At 59.0% G+C, this 16,493-nt stretch overlaps 1 protein-coding gene across 1 annotated transcript; it reads right to left on the bottom strand.

The window, feature by feature from the left end:
- Positions 1 to 4,819: 4,819 nt before the first annotated feature.
- SNAP29 (synaptosome associated protein 29) lies at positions 4,820 to 16,227 on the bottom strand. Its single transcript, XM_052654996.1, has 5 exons — positions 15,885 to 16,227; positions 11,170 to 11,366; positions 9,996 to 10,081; positions 8,642 to 8,740; positions 4,820 to 7,563 (listed from the first exon to the last, which is right to left on the bottom strand). Exons 1-5 carry the CDS (start codon positions 16,119 to 16,121, stop codon positions 7,406 to 7,408), a joined length of 777 nt encoding a protein of 258 aa, XP_052510956.1. The 5' UTR covers positions 16,122 to 16,227; the 3' UTR covers positions 4,820 to 7,405.
- Positions 16,228 to 16,493: the final 266 nt, after the last annotated feature.

Below are 16,493 nucleotides of genomic sequence, written 5' to 3'. Positions count from 1 at the left end.
CTTTACCCAGTGAGTCACCAGGGGAGCCCCCACCCCGCCCCACTGACTTCTGATTCTCCCCTGTCTGGTCCAACCCTGCAAGCGATGGTTAAGGCCGGACGGTCTTCCCAGATTGCTGCCTTACTGAGGACCCGGGAGGACAGTGTGTGTCTCTTCTTCCTGCCCTAGATTCTTTGCTGGCGAAGACAGTAAGGTAGAAGAGGCCTGCCTGTGTTCCGGGGAGACGCAGCAAGCGCGCTCACCGCGCTGACCTGATCGGGTCGGGGGTTCTCAGGCATGGTCTCCACGAGCCCTGGTTGACCACTGCCTGGGTTAGACTCGTCCTTGGAGACCCGCCTCTCCCTCTCACCCTGCAGTTCTCCGTCACTACTCCCCCATGCTTCGTGTCTATTTCCAAATTTTTCTCCCTAACACAAAAGAGGAGCTTATTGGTTATCTTCTCCCCCCCCATTAGTTTGCTACTTCAATACTGATAAAATAACGTCCACATCCCCATTATAATTCCCCATGGCGCACTATTTAAAATACCAGCCTGCTAGTCTCTTCTTTCCCAGGGGGACATCTCTGCACGAGGCCTGGCTGCTGTTTCAGGAAGTTCCACCGACCCCTCTAGAAAACACTGGCCGACGTAATTCCAGTGTCTTAAAGTCTGGTCATGGCTCCGCCTGGCATTTTCTAACCTAGTGTTAATGGCTCTGCCACCTCTTTTATAAAATATCCGTTTTCTCGGACTTCCCTGGCGGTCCAGTGGCTGAGACTCTTTGTTCCCAGTGCAGGGGGCCCAGGATTGATCCCTGGTCAGGGAACTAAGATTCCGTGGACCGCAACTAAGGGTTCGCACACCAGACTGCAGATCCCGTGTGCTGCCAACTTAGACTCGAGACAGCCACGTAGGTAAATAAATTAGTTTTAAATTTTTAAAAGTCCACTTTGGTGTCACTTGAGCTGAAAGTCAGCTTGTCTTGTTTCTCCTGATTTCAGAGCATTCTGGAGTGCCTTTAGCGAAATCCCCTAGAGGCACGCTGATTCCCTCTCCCATCCCTTCTTGGTCAGTGCTGTGCAGCCCTTTAGACCGGGCGTCCCCAAATTTTCCTCTAAAGATCCAGACAGGAAATATTTAAGGCTTTGCAGGACAAAGAGGAAAATCGAGGAGTGTTATGTAATCTTGCTCCAGCCTCTTGCTCTTCCTCCCTGGCTCCAGGAGAAACTCCTGCAAAATGGGAGCATCTTAACACCTCAGGGGATCTGCACCCCCTGTTTTTATCAGTCTGGAACATTCTCTCGCCTGATGAGAAGAATTTCCTGCAATATTCTAAAAGGAAATTCAAAATATCATAGTAGTTGAGCGAAACTGTTCCATCATCCGAGTATAGGAGTGAGAATGATGGAATTCATCTGGGAAAATGTCTCACTTCTCTGGGTTTCAGAATCAGTGCCCCCTAACGTTGAGCTGTTGACCCGCCAGTGCCGAGCTGGGTGTAGTTAGGCTCTGTGTCATCCCTGACGATGTCTCGCACCCAGACGGTACTGCCCACCCTGCACGATTTTCATGGAGCATGCTTACTGTGGGGTGAAAGCGCAAGAGTCAGTCGCTCAGTCCTCTCCAGCTCCCTGCGACCCCGTGGACTGCAGCCCATCAGGCTCCTCCGGCCACGGGATTCTCCAGGCGAGGACACTGGAGTGAGAAGCCATTCCCTTCTCTGGGGGATCTTCCTGACCCAGGGATTGAACCTGGGTCTCCTGCGCTGCAGGCAGGTTCTTTACCGTGTGGAGGCACCAGGGAAGCCAGATTGTGGGATGGTATGTACAGGAATTCTCCGAGATTCTTCTCTGGACATTTGCCTTTTAGCTTGTTGTTATGAATACATTGCAGATTAATCATCTTCAATTGAAGTTTGGGTGGGAACTCCTGAATTGCCCAATTAAATAGATTTTGAAATATGGAAGTTTCCATTGCGCTTGGCATCAAGGTCTGAAAGATTCTGCTGGAACTGTAGTTACAGCTCAGAAAATATATCTGGTGCAAGTCTGTGTGGGAATGAGATCTTGCTGCTGCTTCTAACTGCGACAGCACAGAAGTGTATAAACCAGCTTAACATTCCTTTAGATTCTCAACGTTAGTTCTTGTCAGAATGCTTTTGTGCACTGTTTTGCCCTGTCATTTCATTCTGTTTTATCGGCCGAGCTACACAACTTATAGGGCTCTTAGTTCCCTGACCAGGGACTGAACCCAGGCCCTCGGCAGGGCAGGGGCAGAGGGGTACTCACTGGACCACCAGGGAGGCCTCAGGGAACATCATTTTAATGTCAGCGATAGACAGAAAATTGCAATCCCGAGTTCCCCTTTCCTCACACAAAATGAAAACCTCAAAAGCCAGTCGGAAAGCACCAGCACTTCCTCCTCAGGACCCTCTGTACACATTTCAGGTTCCTCCACGTCGTGATAGCAGTTCCCCGAGGGGGGGGTCGCAAAGAGCTGGACATGAGTGAAGGGACTTAGCACGCACATGGACATCGTGCTTCTGAAAATGAAGACTTTAACAAAATGTAACGTACTTTCGGCTGTACTGGGTCTTCGTGGCTGTGCAGGCTCTCTCTCTAGCCGCAGTGCTCGGCCCTCTCGTTGAGGTGGCTTCTCGTTGAGAAGCCAGGAAATGGCTGGGTGGTGGGCGCTATAGGGCCCACGGGCTTCAGCAGTTCTGGCTCGGGGCCTCCAGGGCACCGACCCAGTGTCTGTGGCGCACGGGGCTCAGCTGCTCCACGACTTGTGGGACCTTCTCAGGTCAGGGGTCAAACCCGTGTCTCCTGCACTGGCTGCTGCTGCCACTAAGCCGCTTCAGGCGTGTCCGACCCTGTGACCCCATAGGCGGCAGCCCACCAGGCTCCCCCGTCCCTGGGATTCTCCAGGCAAGAACACTGGAGTGGGTTGCCATTTCCTTCTCCAGTGCCTGAAAGTGAAAAGTGAAAGTGAAGTCGCTCAGTCGTGTCTGACTCTTTGCGACCCCATGGACTGCAGCCCACCAGGCTCCTCCATCCCTGGGATTCTCCAGGTGAGAGCACTGGGGTGGGGTGCCACCGCCTTCTCCGCCTGCATTGGCAGGAGGATTCTTTACCAGTGAGCCACCGGGGAAGGTGGAAGATTGTTTTTGTTTTAACTCAGGAATCACCCAGGATCCTCTCCACTCTTAGAGCAAAGTCTATTAACTGCAGCGATGATTCAGCTTGGGGTCCAGCCCTCCCGCGATCAGGCAATTGGACCCGCCCATTCCTGCAGCCCTAGAGTGACTCAGTGATCTCAGGAGGGTTTACTCACCACGGACTCCCAGTAAAACCATCTTTCCTCGGCCAGCTTTCTGCTGTGAGGATTAGAAACCCCGATTCAAAATAGTCGAAGCAGGAAGGGTACCTGTCATTCCCCGTGACAGGAGGTCTGTGGTCAGGCAGCTCAGGAGCCAGGATGGGACTTCCCTGGTGGGCCACTGGCTAAGACTCCTGCTCCTGAGGCAGAGGGCCCAGGTTCAACCCCTGGTCTGGAAACTAGACCCCACATGCCGCAACTAAGACCCAGTGTCCGGGTGTCCAGACACTGGGTTTGCGTCTTTGATTTTCTTGGTCGAGATGCCTTCAGCTTTTGACCTCACCCTATGGCTGATGGCTACATGGCCGCAGCCACCCGTCATGGGGTCAAAGGTGAAAACACACAGCCCTGCCTGGCAGCGCTCAGTCTAGAGAACAACAGAGCTTCTGAAAGAGAAGCTTCTGATTTTAACCAGGTCTCTCCAATAGCCTTCCTTCCGGCAGGGAGAGGACGGGCTTTCAGCGGTGGGAGAATTTTACTCCCCCTGCCCGAGTCGCACCGAGGTTCAGTTGCTCAGTCACTTCCTCCTGTGCGGCCCCATGGACTGCAGGATGCCAGGAACCCCCTTCCTTCACTGTCTTCCAGTTCGCTCAGATTCATGTCCATTGAGTCGGCGATGCCTTCCAACCAGCTCACCCCCTGCTGCCCCCTTCTCCTGCCTTCAATCTCGCCCAGCATCGGGGGCTTTTCCAATGAGTTGGCTCTTCACCCCAGATGGCCAGAGTACTGGAGCTTCAGCTTCGGCATCAGTCCTTCCGATGAATACTCAGGGTTGGTTTCCTTCAGGATTGATGGATTCAATCTCCCTGCTGTCCAAGGGACTCTGAAGTCTTGTCCAAGACCACAGTTCAAAGGTTGGACCATAAAGAAGCCTGCATGCTGAAGAACTGATGCTTCCAAACCAAGGCATAGTTGACGCAGAACCTTTCCGTTTCAGGCGTGCAGCACAATGCTTAGATATATGCACGCGCTGTAAGATAGTCCCCATGACAAATTCGGTTAACACCCACCGCTTCATCCAGTTTCGTTTTTTCAGCTTATTTGGCTGCACCTGGTCTTAGCTGCAGCAGGTGGCATCTCTATTTGTGGCTTGTGGGATCTACTCCTCTGACTAGGGATCATTTGATCCCAGGACCCCTCCATTGGGAGCAGAGTCTTAGCTACTGGAGCACCAGGAAAGTCCGTCCATTTTTTTTCTTGTTTTAATCCCTTCTCTCAATTTATCCCCCCTCCACCCTCCGTTTTTTTCTTCTGATGAGAACTTTTTAAGATTTGCACTCAGCAACTTCTGTTCGGCCACACGGTATGGCTCTCAGCTCCCCGACAGGGATGGAACCTGCGTCCCCTGCGCCGGAAGGCAGATCCTTAACCACTGGACCACCAGGAAATCAACCCCCCCACCCAGTCCCCACCACGGGAAGCAGAGTCTGATTAAAAAATCACATTTTATTTCAAGGACTATGGTCGTTCGTTGCGTTGAAGGCATGAAGCACGGGAGCTGCTCTGCCACTGACTCTGAGCAGGAGTCCCACTCGGGTGTGCTTTGAATGGCTCGCTCGTCATTTGTGCTCGAGACATTTCACTCCTCAGAGCGGGAAATGCGTTAAGCACCGGTAACGTCAACAATTCTGCAAAGGCTCCCGGAGGCAAACTGTAAGATTTCTACTAAACTGGTGTAGTGTACGCTTAGAATCACGTTATTCACAAAGAGAACTTAGAGGTGGTGAGATGAAGGCAGGCTTCCCCTCTTGCTGTCCACGCTAAGTGCGGGTCTCCTGGGCCACAGGACGCAGAAGAGACGCCCAGAGGCCACTACAGCCCACCCAGGATCAGAACGCCGCCCTGGGAGGGACTCTTGCCTCTAAGTCTGGAGCGCGTGTGACGTGGAGCCAGCCTTGAGTCAGGAAAGCTGCTCTTCGGAAGGCACGGTGTGTTTCCAAATGGACCGTGGAAATCCAGGTCTGTCTTTCGGACCCCTCGTGGCAAGGCCACGGCCCCGGCCCTGGCCCAGCAGCCCTGGGTCTCCTGACACGTGCGTCCAGAGGGCAGACGTGACTTCTCAGTCACTGCGTGTCCCGACACCTATGGATTCCGGAGACCCCTCAGGTCCTCCTTTGCCCTCCAGGAGTGTGAGCGGCTCTGCCGGCTGGCCCTTGGTGGGCGTGGGAGTAGCTGCCCGCCCAGCGCGAGGCTCAGGCCTTAGAACAAGCAACTCGAACACGAGCAGAACCAAACACATGGACCCTGTGTGTGTGTGTGGGGGCGGACACTTCCAGAAGAGTGAGGCCAACCTTCCCTCCACAGCTTGGGGTAAGAGGCCAGGGCTGGGAGGAGAGCAGCCTCACACAGTCAGGTGCTACGTTGCTTTGAGTCAGTGCAGTCACGAACCCCGTGATGCGAGGCAGGCTAAGTGTTCGGCAGTGGCCTTTGCGTGTTTACTGACCCATCGCAGAAGCTTGGGTCAAGGTGCGCTGACTCACCTCCAAGGGCCCACACCTGAGAGCGATGAGCGGGAGGTTGCCCCAATCCTGGTGGGGGAAGGCGTCAGGGAGGAAAACCCAGGGCTGCCACCGGGTGCTGCAGTCACGCTTCCGAGCCCTGAACGGGTTCAGTGCAGGCTGAGCGGACGTTTAACATTTTTCCTTTTCCAGCTACCAGGAGAATGAGCACGACATCTGGAGGGCGGATGTGGATCGGGTCACCTTCCACCGCGCCCTGGACGTTCCCAGGGATACAGTGACACGGGTCAGCCTCACGAGGCGGCTGCAGCGTGACATAAAGCTGTGTCTGCCCGCAGAGGTGGTCCCTGCAGAAGTGGTGTTTTCCGGAAGGTCGAGTGTCAGGGGTGGGAGTTTTGTGTCGGAACTGCTGCCATCAGTGCTGAGGCCTCACTGCAGACCTCCAGGTCTGTCCTGTGCTTTAAGGGGCTTTGCCTGCAACTGAGCCTGAGCGGTGAGGTCGCCGTGTCAGGCCAGGTCTCACGGTGAACAGCATGGTGATTTTAAAGCTTCTGACCTGTACTGTCTCATCAAAATCAGTCCCTTTCACTGTCTTCAAAGCATGTTAAGCAACCTGTGTTTAAAGAGACCTTCTGCCTTCAATTATTTTGTTGTAGGTACCAACAGAAAATCATTTAAGTTCAGAAATCAATTTTAATTAGTGCTTTTAAATGATTCTTCTTTAATAAAATGAGAAGCGAGAACACGCTAGGGTGGTTAGAATAACCTCTGGGCTTTTAAAAAGCCAAATGCTTCCAGGCATGGTCTGCCACGGGCAGATTCCAGTCCTAAAACTGGGGGGCAGACAGCCAAGAGATGAGTCAAGGCGTGTGGCCGGCAGCGCGGGGAGAGGGTGGGCACCCTGGACGGGCCGGGGACCCCCGGCACCGAGTGAGCGCTGCTGCGTGGGGGCCCGGTCCGGGTGACCCGAGGGCGGAGCTCGGCAGAGCACCTCTGTGAGGCACGCCCGTGTGCGCTCCGGGACCCGGCCGGCCACGCAGCCTGGGGCCAGGGTCGCACCTGTTCCTGAGCCCAGGCTCGCCTGCTCCCAGGGTGTTTCCAGGCGTCACAGTGAGCAGGACAGGTCTGAAGCCCCTTCTCCTCCTGCAATCAAATGCCTGCTGAGTTCAGGGGCCGGGAGGGGAGGAGGTGGTGTCTGTCCACGCAACAGCGAGGACGCCCACCCCCTCCACTCAGAACCTGCTGCTGGCCTCTCCTGGGGCTCAGAGGATCACGATGGGCTCATGGCGGGGGGAGCGCTGCAAACTGGGGTTTCGCGGCCCTCGGCGCTCTGCTGCGGGCGGCCTGGGGGCCACACGGCACATGGAGACGCTGGCCGGCCTGACTGCCGCCCGGCCCACAGCTGTCCGGTCAGGGTCCTGAGGGGAGGGGGGCCCGCGTCCTCTAAACAAAATCTCGCGAGACCCACTCTGTTACATCTGGAAACACATGTTAAACCACATTTTGAAGTAGTAAGTGAAGGTTCTCAGAGTTTAAAAGAAGCCCTTTGAAGCCTCTTCGCCGAGGTGGGCCGGAGTCCGCCTCCGCCTCAGAGCTGCCGCACCTTCCTCTCGGTGCTGGTGATGCTGGCGTCTAGCTTGTCCACCTTGGTTGTGAGGCGGTCGAGGATGTCGTCCTGCTCGTCAATCTCTGTCTGTATCCCCAGCGCGATGTCCTTCAGCCGGCCCAGGCCCACGGACAGCTCATCTGCAGGACAGGAGGGTATGCGTGTCCTGAGCCAAGTCAGGGCGTCGGGACCTGCACCCCAGATGCCCCCTGTGGTCGCCGGCCCGTCCTCCTGGGAGATGGCCAGGTGCCAGGGCAACAGTTCTGGCTCCAGGACACACAGCGGTGAGTGAAGAAGCAGTAAGTGGCCGATGGAAAAGCCCCTCCTCCCGACCCCCACCGGGAGACCCACTGTCCGTACATGGACATGGTGTTTCTTCTAGAAATTCACACAGGGCCACACAGCTTCCAGCTGCCTTTAACCTGACGCTGCGTCAAGCACAGATGCTGAGCTGCAGACAGGAGATCTGCCGCCTGGAAGCACACCTGAGACATACCCCACACTTCACTCCTCTCTGTAATAGATGCTTCCTGTCATAAAAAGTGGTGAAAACCAATCTCAATTTGCCTTTAAGGGGAAAGGTGTCCGTAAGGTCACAGTCGGCCTCGAGTACACGAAGGCTTCGTCAGCATTGTGGCAGAGAGCACTGGCCGTGAGCAGGGAGGGGCCGGCAAGGGCCTGGGGTCCCCAGACTCGGGGAGCGGAGTCCTGGCCCGACTGACTGTCCGGGTGAAGGCAAAGCTCCTCCTTCGGGTTTTGTGGCTGTGTGTGTGTGTGTGAGTGTGTGCACACGTGTGCCTGCAGATACATGTGCAGGTGTGTGTATCTGTGTGCCTACGGCAGTACGAGAGTTTGCATGCACACAGGGAGTGGGGGGCGCGCCCAGAGCGGCTCTCTGCTCTTTCACCAGGTAAGAGTGAGGGTAGCAGAAGCGGGGTGCTCCAGGAGGCTTGTCACTGAGCTAAAGACAACGGGGCAACCGAAGGAGGCTGGCGTGGGGCCGGGTGGAGGGGGGCTGGCAGAGACCAGGGCGCACAGTGTGCCCCCAGACCCCGCCCCTGCCGCTGTCACCGCCCAGATGAGAGGTGGGGACGGAGGCAGGCGGGCAGAGCCTAGTGGGGGTGAGGGGCTGGGAGCCGTGCAGGCATGGGGTGGGTGGGGGGCAGGCCCCGGGGCCCGGTGCAGGTGGGCGTGGAGGCAGCGGCGCTCTGGGCTCACCGAGGTTGCTGTCGATCCTCTGGTGACAGGCGCGAAGGTGCGGGTTCTGCGGGTAGGCCTCGGAGCTCACAGCTGAACTGGCCCCTCCAGGGACGGAGTCTGGGTTGACAAAGAGGCACGGGAGGACGGTTAATAGACAGCCCCTGAAGAGTCACCTCATAAAACTCATCTTAGCCTGGACAATCGGTGGAAGGCCTAAGGTGTTCAGGTCTGAGGCCACTGAGAGAGACAGGTGGGGATGCGGAAGGTGGGGGAAGGCGATGCTTCCTTGGGGCAGCCCTTCCGAGATCACAGACCCCCAGGTAAGGGTGGTCTGGCCAGACCCTGGCCCTCGAGCTCAGCAAAGAGCTTCGTGCAGGTAGCGATGTGCAATGGAGTGGTCGCTGTGCAAACCCGTGCAAGCTACAGAAGAAACGCGGACAACACGCGCCTGCCCCAGGAGGCCCCCTCTAACCCCGTTTCCGAGCGCACGAGTCTGCCCCCAGGAAGCCTCCTCTAAACCCGTTTCCGAGCGCACGCAGAGAAGCCCGGGCCCTCAAGTCCCGTCTCCTGGGACCAGCTCTCGCTAGACTCGGGGTCTCTCTTTGCTCAGGGGCACAGCATTCACCCCGTCCTCCAAGGCTCTCACCTCCTAGACGCCCTCTGGTCCCTTCTCTGCCAGACCCTGCAGGTTGCTTACGTCTGACGTGCCTGGCTCTCTGGGGTGCACAGAAGCCCCCAGGAGGCCTGTTCCTCTCGAGACAAGGGACGTTTCTGGGCCCGTCATTCACCTTCCCTCCTGTACTCCTTGTCCAGTGGCTGGGCCTCATGGGCTGCATTAGCCACCCCGAGAGACTCCCACAAGCCACCCTCGGTTCTGGATGGTGGATGTCAAAGCTGGGCCTCCTGGGCTCAGACCCAGGTGTTGGTGGGGCAGGGCTCCTGCAGGCTCTCGAGGGGAGGCAACTCCTGGCCCCATCCAGCCCTGGGAAGCCAGTCTGAGGGCCACCACTCTCTCCTCTGCCCCCTTCCCACGAGCAGAGAACCTCTATGATTTCACTGGGTCCGGTCGGAAAACTGGGACAACTCCGCCCACGAGGCCAGCCACTTGGCAACCACACTGTCCCTTTGGCCACATGGCCCAGAATATTCCAGGGGCCTGTAGATGAGGCCGAGGGCATCCTGGGGGTCACAGCCTACTCAGCAAAGGCGCTTCCCTGCCAGAAAAGCTGGGAGCTACTCAGGACAGGCTCCCACTCCCTTATCCCCCCTCCATGGGGGGAGGGGCCGAACCCCGCAGTAATGCCCAGTCCCAGCTCCCCGAGAGAACCGCTTGGCCCTGCGGCCCCACCCAGCCCACGATGTCCCCGAAAACCTGAGTCCCGGAGCTTCCGGAGGTTCGGGTGGCTGGCCTGGTACCCTGCCTCCTGCTCTTTACTGGAGCTGATGGCCTCCTTCAACCTGTGAATAAGAGAAAAAGAACACTTTCAGAGGGAAGGAGAGCCACCTGTGATGGTGCAGGCAGTCTTCCCAGCAGCGCCCGTGGGAGAACGGCAAATGCCTCCTCTGACCAAGCCGCCAACGAGCGGCCTGACTGCTGGTGTCTGGTCGCTTGGTCGTGTCCGACCCCTTGCGACCCTGTGGACTGCAGCCCGCCAGGCTCCTCTGTCCGTGGGATTCTCCAGGCAAGGACGCGGGAGCGGGCTGCCATTTCCTCCTCCAGGGGATCTTCCAGACGCAGGGACTGAACCCGCGTCTCTGGCATCACCTGCACTTGCAGGCAGACTACTGGCCACTGAGCCGCCAGGCAGCCTGGATGTCCTGACGGGAACTATGAAAGCGCGGGATAAGCGGAGCAGCCTGAATGCTTTGCTGCAGGGGCAGGGTGTCGGTTTTCTGTGCCGCGGCGAAGCTGCTCGATGATGGAAGAGCTAGCCATCTGGCGCAGGAGCAGCAGCGCTCGTTCCAGCAGAGACGCGGTCTTTTATGTTTTAGCACCTGACATTTACACGCCTGCCCACTCTGCACACGCGATTTTATCACGTCTTCCAGAGCGCTTGTTCCAGCAGAGACGCGGTCTTTTATGTTTTAGCACCTGACATTTACACGCCTGCCCACCCTGCACACGCGATTTTATCACGTCTCTGGCCAACACCTGAAGCAGATAATCTGTGACTTTAAGGTGATAATCAATGGGCAGCTTGGGTCAGGCATGGGAAAACGTGACGTGAAGGCTTTTTAAAGCAACAATTCTGGGAAGCAAGTCACTTTGGCACTGGTTCGAGTGACCGTTCTCTTTCAACTGCTGGGAGCAGGAGTTTACAGGGACCCAATTCACGCACAGGAGGCAGACTGGACGGCGGCTGCGTCCACTCTCTCAGGAGTAGCGCAGAGCACTTGCTTCAAGGTGTCTCAGGACAAACGCCTCCCGTGAGTGACTTCCAGGGTCCCCGGGGCCCTTTAAGGCATGAGAGGTGGTCTGAACGCCCGTCCACCCACACCAGACCCCCTTCTGCTGCTGCTCACCGGCCGGCCGGGCACCTGCTCACCTGCCACTGGGCTGGGGGGTGAGCGTGCCGTTCTGCGCAGGCGGGGTCTCAGCGGGTTTGGACCTGAAGTAATTGACGAGCCCCCCGAACACACTCTTGATGGAGCTGATGTGCTTCTGGCTGGTCTTCAGGTCCTGCTCCATCTTGTCCACCATCTTCTCCGTGCGCTCCAAGGCCCCTCGCTGGCGCACGAGCTCCTGGGGAGGACGAGATGGCCTGGCGTCGCACCCCCTGTAACCCCCATCACCTGTAGAGGCAGGCCCTCCCTAAACCCTCAGCCAGCATACCGGGGAACACACACAGACTTGGGGCTCTGTCCCGGCAGAAGCAGGGGTCAGGTGGCCGAGAACCACCAGGGCAAAGGCAGCAGGCTGCTTCCCCCTGCTGTGTGCAGGGTGCTGGGGGGGCAGCGGGTGGCTAGCTCAGCAGGCCTGGCTGTCTACACCGCGTGTTCCCCAGGAAGGCCTTGTCTGGCCCTGTGCCCTGGACAACCCTGAAGAGTGACTTGACCTCCCTGAGTCCTCAGGCCAGCCTGACCGTTTGTGCAGGCAACGTGGTTACAGTGGGGCCTTGAGCCACACGCCGCAACCTCTGGAGAGGCTAGGTGGGCAGCCGAGCCACGGGGAGGACGCGTGTCGCCCCGGGAAGTGCTGGCTGCGCACAGCTCCTCGGGGAGAGCACCAGGGGAGCCTGTGCTGGCTCTCCTGGACTCTGCCCACCAGCCTCTCCCCTGCGTGATGCTGACCTGCACCCTTCCGCTGTAACAAACCACAGTGGCGAGGATAACAGCTCAGAAGATTCTGTGAGTCCTTCTAGGGGAATGTTAAACCTGAGGGTGCTTTTCAGGACCCCAAACATGGCCTCTGGAGAGCAGACAGCCCTTCGGCTTCCCCAGTGCTTCACCTGCCCAGCAAAGCAAGGTCCCCCTGGACGCCGTGGTGGCCAAGAGCGGACATTCCAGGGAGGAGCAGATGCAGCCCGCCGCCACGGCACTGGCGTGTGGTTACGACCTGCCAGGACGACGACAGCCTGGACACACAGGGGCCTCCTCACGGCTAGGGGGCCAGCAAGCTTCGACGGCCTGGCCACACAGGGACCTCCTCACGGCTAGGGGCCAGCAAGCTTCGACGGCCTGGCCACACAAGGGCCTTCTCACGGCTAGAGGCCAGTAAGCTTCACCCTGGGACTTCTCCTTCAGCCGTGCCATGCTGCACACGGGATCTTAGCTCCCTCACCAGGGATCAAGCCCATGCCCCCTGCAGTGGAAGTGAAGAGTCTTAACCATAGGACTGCCAGGGAAGTCCCTCCCAAATCCTACAACTTTTCAACTTGACCATCAATAGCGTATTAAAAGAAAATCACCAAAGTAATCAATTCAGGAGAAAGCTACTTCCTCCAGAGCCACACGGCTCAGGTCATCCTTTTCCCTGCACCCCTCCTCCCCCGGCCGGGTGGCCTGCGCACCCGCCAGCTGTCTGGGAAGTACCGTTACATGCAGGCCAGTGTGCTGGCCGAGTGTGGGAGCAGAGTCTGAGCAAGACACAGCTCCTCCTCCACAGTCAGAAGCCAAGGGGAATCACCCAGCTGAGCAGCCGTCTGCCACTCTCCATCAGCTTCTGCTTCAGGACAGGCCTGTGCGAAAAACTCTGGCCGCATCAGAACCAGCCCAGGCTGCCATGGAGGGGAGCCTCTGGTTAGGGTCGCCCTCACCTGGAGAGTGGGAGCGTCTGGCCAGAGGACGAGGGATCCTCTAAGTCACGGAGCCCCCAGGACAGACGGCCGAGACGGCCTCTGTTCCTAGACTGGAGAGGTGTCCTCCTGGGCCCAGCTCGCTGAGTCGAACGCCCAGTGGAGTTTTGGTGACTGTGGGGTGTGAAGAGACGCCGCCGGGGAAGGGGCGCACAGGAGGCCGTGCGCAGGTGTGTGGGCCGGGCCGGGACGCCCTCGGTCGCCCAGCTGCCATGCTGGCCACTCAGGCCCTGGTCCAAAGCCTGCTGACGGACTCCCTGAACTGAGAGCCTGGGCCCCACGAAACGTCAGTGGCCAGAACGGGGCAGGCAGTCGCCCTGGCCAGGGTGGTGAACAGGCTCAGGAAGACTGCGTCCACGTGGGACACAAACAGGCAAAGGCCCGGCGTCCAGGGACTGGCTGCAGAGACAGAGGCCGCCCACTAGAGGGAGCACCGCGCAGCCCAGCGCGCAGAGCCTTCGGGAATTCCCTGCGATTCAGTGGTGAGGACCCTGTGCTGGATTCCACTGCCGGGCCTGGGTTTGATCCCTGCTGGGGAACTGAGCTCCTACAGCCACTCGCACGGGGCAGGCTGGGAACAGCAGCACGGCCCACGGCGCTAGGGAGATGCCCTCTGCCCTGCTAAGCAACGTGCCGCCTAGAACATACAGAATACTTCTGCTCGAGTTAACATTAAAAAAAAAGAGAAAGATGATGATAAGTGTATCTCCACACACAGACTCCCTCCACAGGGACACAGAAGGGACAGGCGTGGCTGGGGGCAGGGGAGGTGGGGTGTGAGGAGGCTTTGCAGCCTTCTGCGTGTCCTCTGCTTTGAAGGCTGTGACTCGATCATCACAGAAATTAAAACTCAGGAAAAGAGAAGAAACAAATCGTGCCTATGAAGGAGAGAGTCGGGTGGCCCACAGGTCTGTGGTTTTGGACCGTGCTCCTCGGGCTGGCCCACCTTGCCTCGGTCCTCCAGGGTCAGGACCTGGGGCTATCGCCTCCCTGAGAGGTGACCCCCCTCCCTGAGAGGTGACCCCTGTAGGTTTCTCACGAGAAGGGCAGCTCTCCCTTGGAAGGGGTGACCTGAGTGACTTTCCCGCTGCTGCCACACTGGGCCTGAATTATGACCTTCCCGACCTAAAAAAGTCAAGTCTCAGCCCTTTAAAAATTGAGTCCTGTTGTGACATGTCTCGGTGCTAAGTACGTGGTGGGTTCCCATCTGAGTCGGGAGGTTGGTGGATCAGGTGACTTCGATCTGCTGGGACAGAGCTCACCCCATCCCCCAGGGAAATAAAAGAGTGATGAGAGAGATTTAGAAAACTTGGAGAGGGTGGGGTGGGGTGGCGTGGGGGTGCTGACCGTTCTTGCTTCCGAGAGCAGATGCCTGAGGACTGATTCAGCCCTGGGCAGGGTCAGCGTGTGATGACACGGCGACAGAGACTGCCACCTGCCCGGGCCCCGTCATGCCGCGCCTCTCGGACAGCGCCTGGCTTGGCCAGGTCAGGCCTCACGGCCTGAGGAGCCGTTCTGTTGCTGTTCTCACGGTCCATCGTTGGAGAGAAGGACCCTGGGGGGCAGCATGGGGCTTGTCCCCACAGTCCCTGTGTTGCTCCTGACCTTCCCTCTGACTGCGCCAGGTCCCAGGCTCCTCCTCCAGGCCTTTCCTGGAGGCTCCCTGGGGAGCCCTTCCCTGCCCAGGAGTCCTGGGCTGCAGGGCCGGCCGGCGGGCAGCTTGCCTCCTCTCTTCCTGGGCAACGTCCCTCCTCCTCCTATCTACACCTTAGCCGTGGAAGCCAGGCTCCAAGGCCTCCTCTGCTCCGCCGTTCTTCTTCCTGTCCCTCTGGTCTCCTACTCCTCCTGTTCTCAGTCGTCACAGACGCCTGTTCAAACAGTTCTCTGCTGACATCCTTGGGCCTGGGCCCTTTAGCCAAGTGACCCTCCACCGGGGCCCTAAGACCCCAAGGAATCCTCCCAGATACAACACAGGAATCCAGCAGACACTAGGTAAACTCCTTTAGAGAGGCTAAAGACAGGCAGGATGGGCCAATGAAGGATATGGTGACAGGAAGTAGCAGCAGGAGAATGCCGGGATGGACCTCAAAATCCTCAGAAACTGCAAGTGACCGGCTCTGAGGGAAGTGTGCCAGAAGAGAAAATTATGAAGACACGTGGTGAGGAAGACAATGAGCTACAAATGCTTAAGGCTAATTATTTTTAGCTGACATACTAATAACTTTCTTACTACTACATTCTTAAGAACATTTAAGAATAAAGCCCAATCTCAGTGTTTCATTACTGGGCTGGGGCGAGAACTGTGGTGGCTAAGGAACAACAGCTCTCACCCAAGGTCCTAACACCTCTGAAACCACCTATGGATGCGGAGGAGGACAGGTGAGCTGGTGCGGCAGAGAGTCACAGACCGCACCCGTACGGCTAGGACATCTTGGCTGGGACGGAGAAGGAAACCAAGGGCCTGGAGACTCGACCCGACTGGGACTCTCCGGCACTCAGCAGCGTCCAGGCAGACAAGGCCCCTCTGCTCCCCTTTCGGAGAGCTGGAGAAGCGCTCAGTGCCAGAAAGAACCCAAAGACCCATCTCCTCGGACGCTTGACGCCATAGGCACAGGAGGAAGGGCTGAAGCCCCGGGGCCCCGGCTTCTGCCCAGGCAACGTGTAAAAGGAACAGACCCTCCACGTCCCTAGCCCGGGCTCTGCTGTCCAGAACCTCTACTTACCTGAACCGGAGAGCGTGGGCATGCCTCTCGACGACAAGTAGAAACAAACAGCAACACTCCGGCGGACTAGACTCCGGAGACCGCCGGGAGCAAACCGCCCCTTCGGGCGTGAAGACGGCGCCTCTTACCGTCGCTGGCAGACTGTTGCCGACCGTGCAGTCACCAAGAGCGCGCGACCCGGCCCGGCCGATCGGGCGAGCCCCGCCCCGCCCCGGCCCGGCGTCCCGGCGGCCGCGCACTCACCTCGGCGGAGGCGACCCCGACCCTCTCGGACTCGTACAGGAGCGACAGCGACCTGCCGGTGCTGGCTGCCGTGGCCTCCGCGCGGCGCAGCACCTCCTGCCGCAGGGCCTGCTGCCGGTCGGCGGGCGCGCCGGGCCCGTCCGCGAGGTCGCGGCTGTTCGACCACGGCGCCGGCCGGGCGTCCTCGCCCTCCGCGTCCTCGTCGAAAGGGTTGCAGCTCCGGGCGTAGGCTGACATGGCGCCGGCGCTCGGCCCGGGACGGGCGGGAGGAGTCTGGTGCGGGCGAGGCGAGGCGAGCGCTCGCGTCGCGGGGACGAGGCCGCAGCCGCCGCGCCGGAGGCCCGAAGGAGCGCCGTCAGCCCGCCCGAGGCCCCGCGCGAGCTGCTTCCGCCCCGGCGGCGCAGGCCCCGCCCCCGGCGCCGACCATCGTGCCCCGCGCGGGGGCCCACGCCCACGGCGCGCCGCGCAGCAGCCGGCCGCGCCGCGCCTGCGCCCCCCGCGGCGGTGGGCCCGCCCGAGGCCCCGCCCCGCCGGCGTCGGCCGCCGCCAGGTCACGTGGCAGGGCAGCCGGATGCGGCCGCGCCTGCGCCGTGCGCCCCGGCGCTCGCG

This window comes from Budorcas taxicolor, chromosome 17 (genome assembly GCF_023091745.1).
Source record: "Budorcas taxicolor isolate Tak-1 chromosome 17, Takin1.1, whole genome shotgun sequence".
Taxonomy (NCBI): Eukaryota; Metazoa; Chordata; class Mammalia; order Artiodactyla; family Bovidae; genus Budorcas; species Budorcas taxicolor.
This window is presented reverse-complemented; position numbering and strand designations above follow the sequence as displayed.

Excerpts from the sequence above, each read along its gene's own strand:
- SNAP29 (XM_052654996.1), bottom strand. The coding sequence starts at position 16,121 with ATGTCAGCCTACGCCCGGAGCTGCAACCCTTTCGACGAGGACGCGGAG. Across the intron at positions 10,082-11,169 it reads ACCCCCCAGCCCAGTGGCAG|GTTGAAGGAGGCCATCAGCT; the intron begins GTGAGCAGGTGC and ends TCTTATTCACAG. Across the intron at positions 7,564-8,641 it reads GAGGATCGACAGCAACCTCG|ATGAGCTGTCCGTGGGCCTG; the intron begins GTGAGCCCAGAG and ends CCTGTCCTGCAG.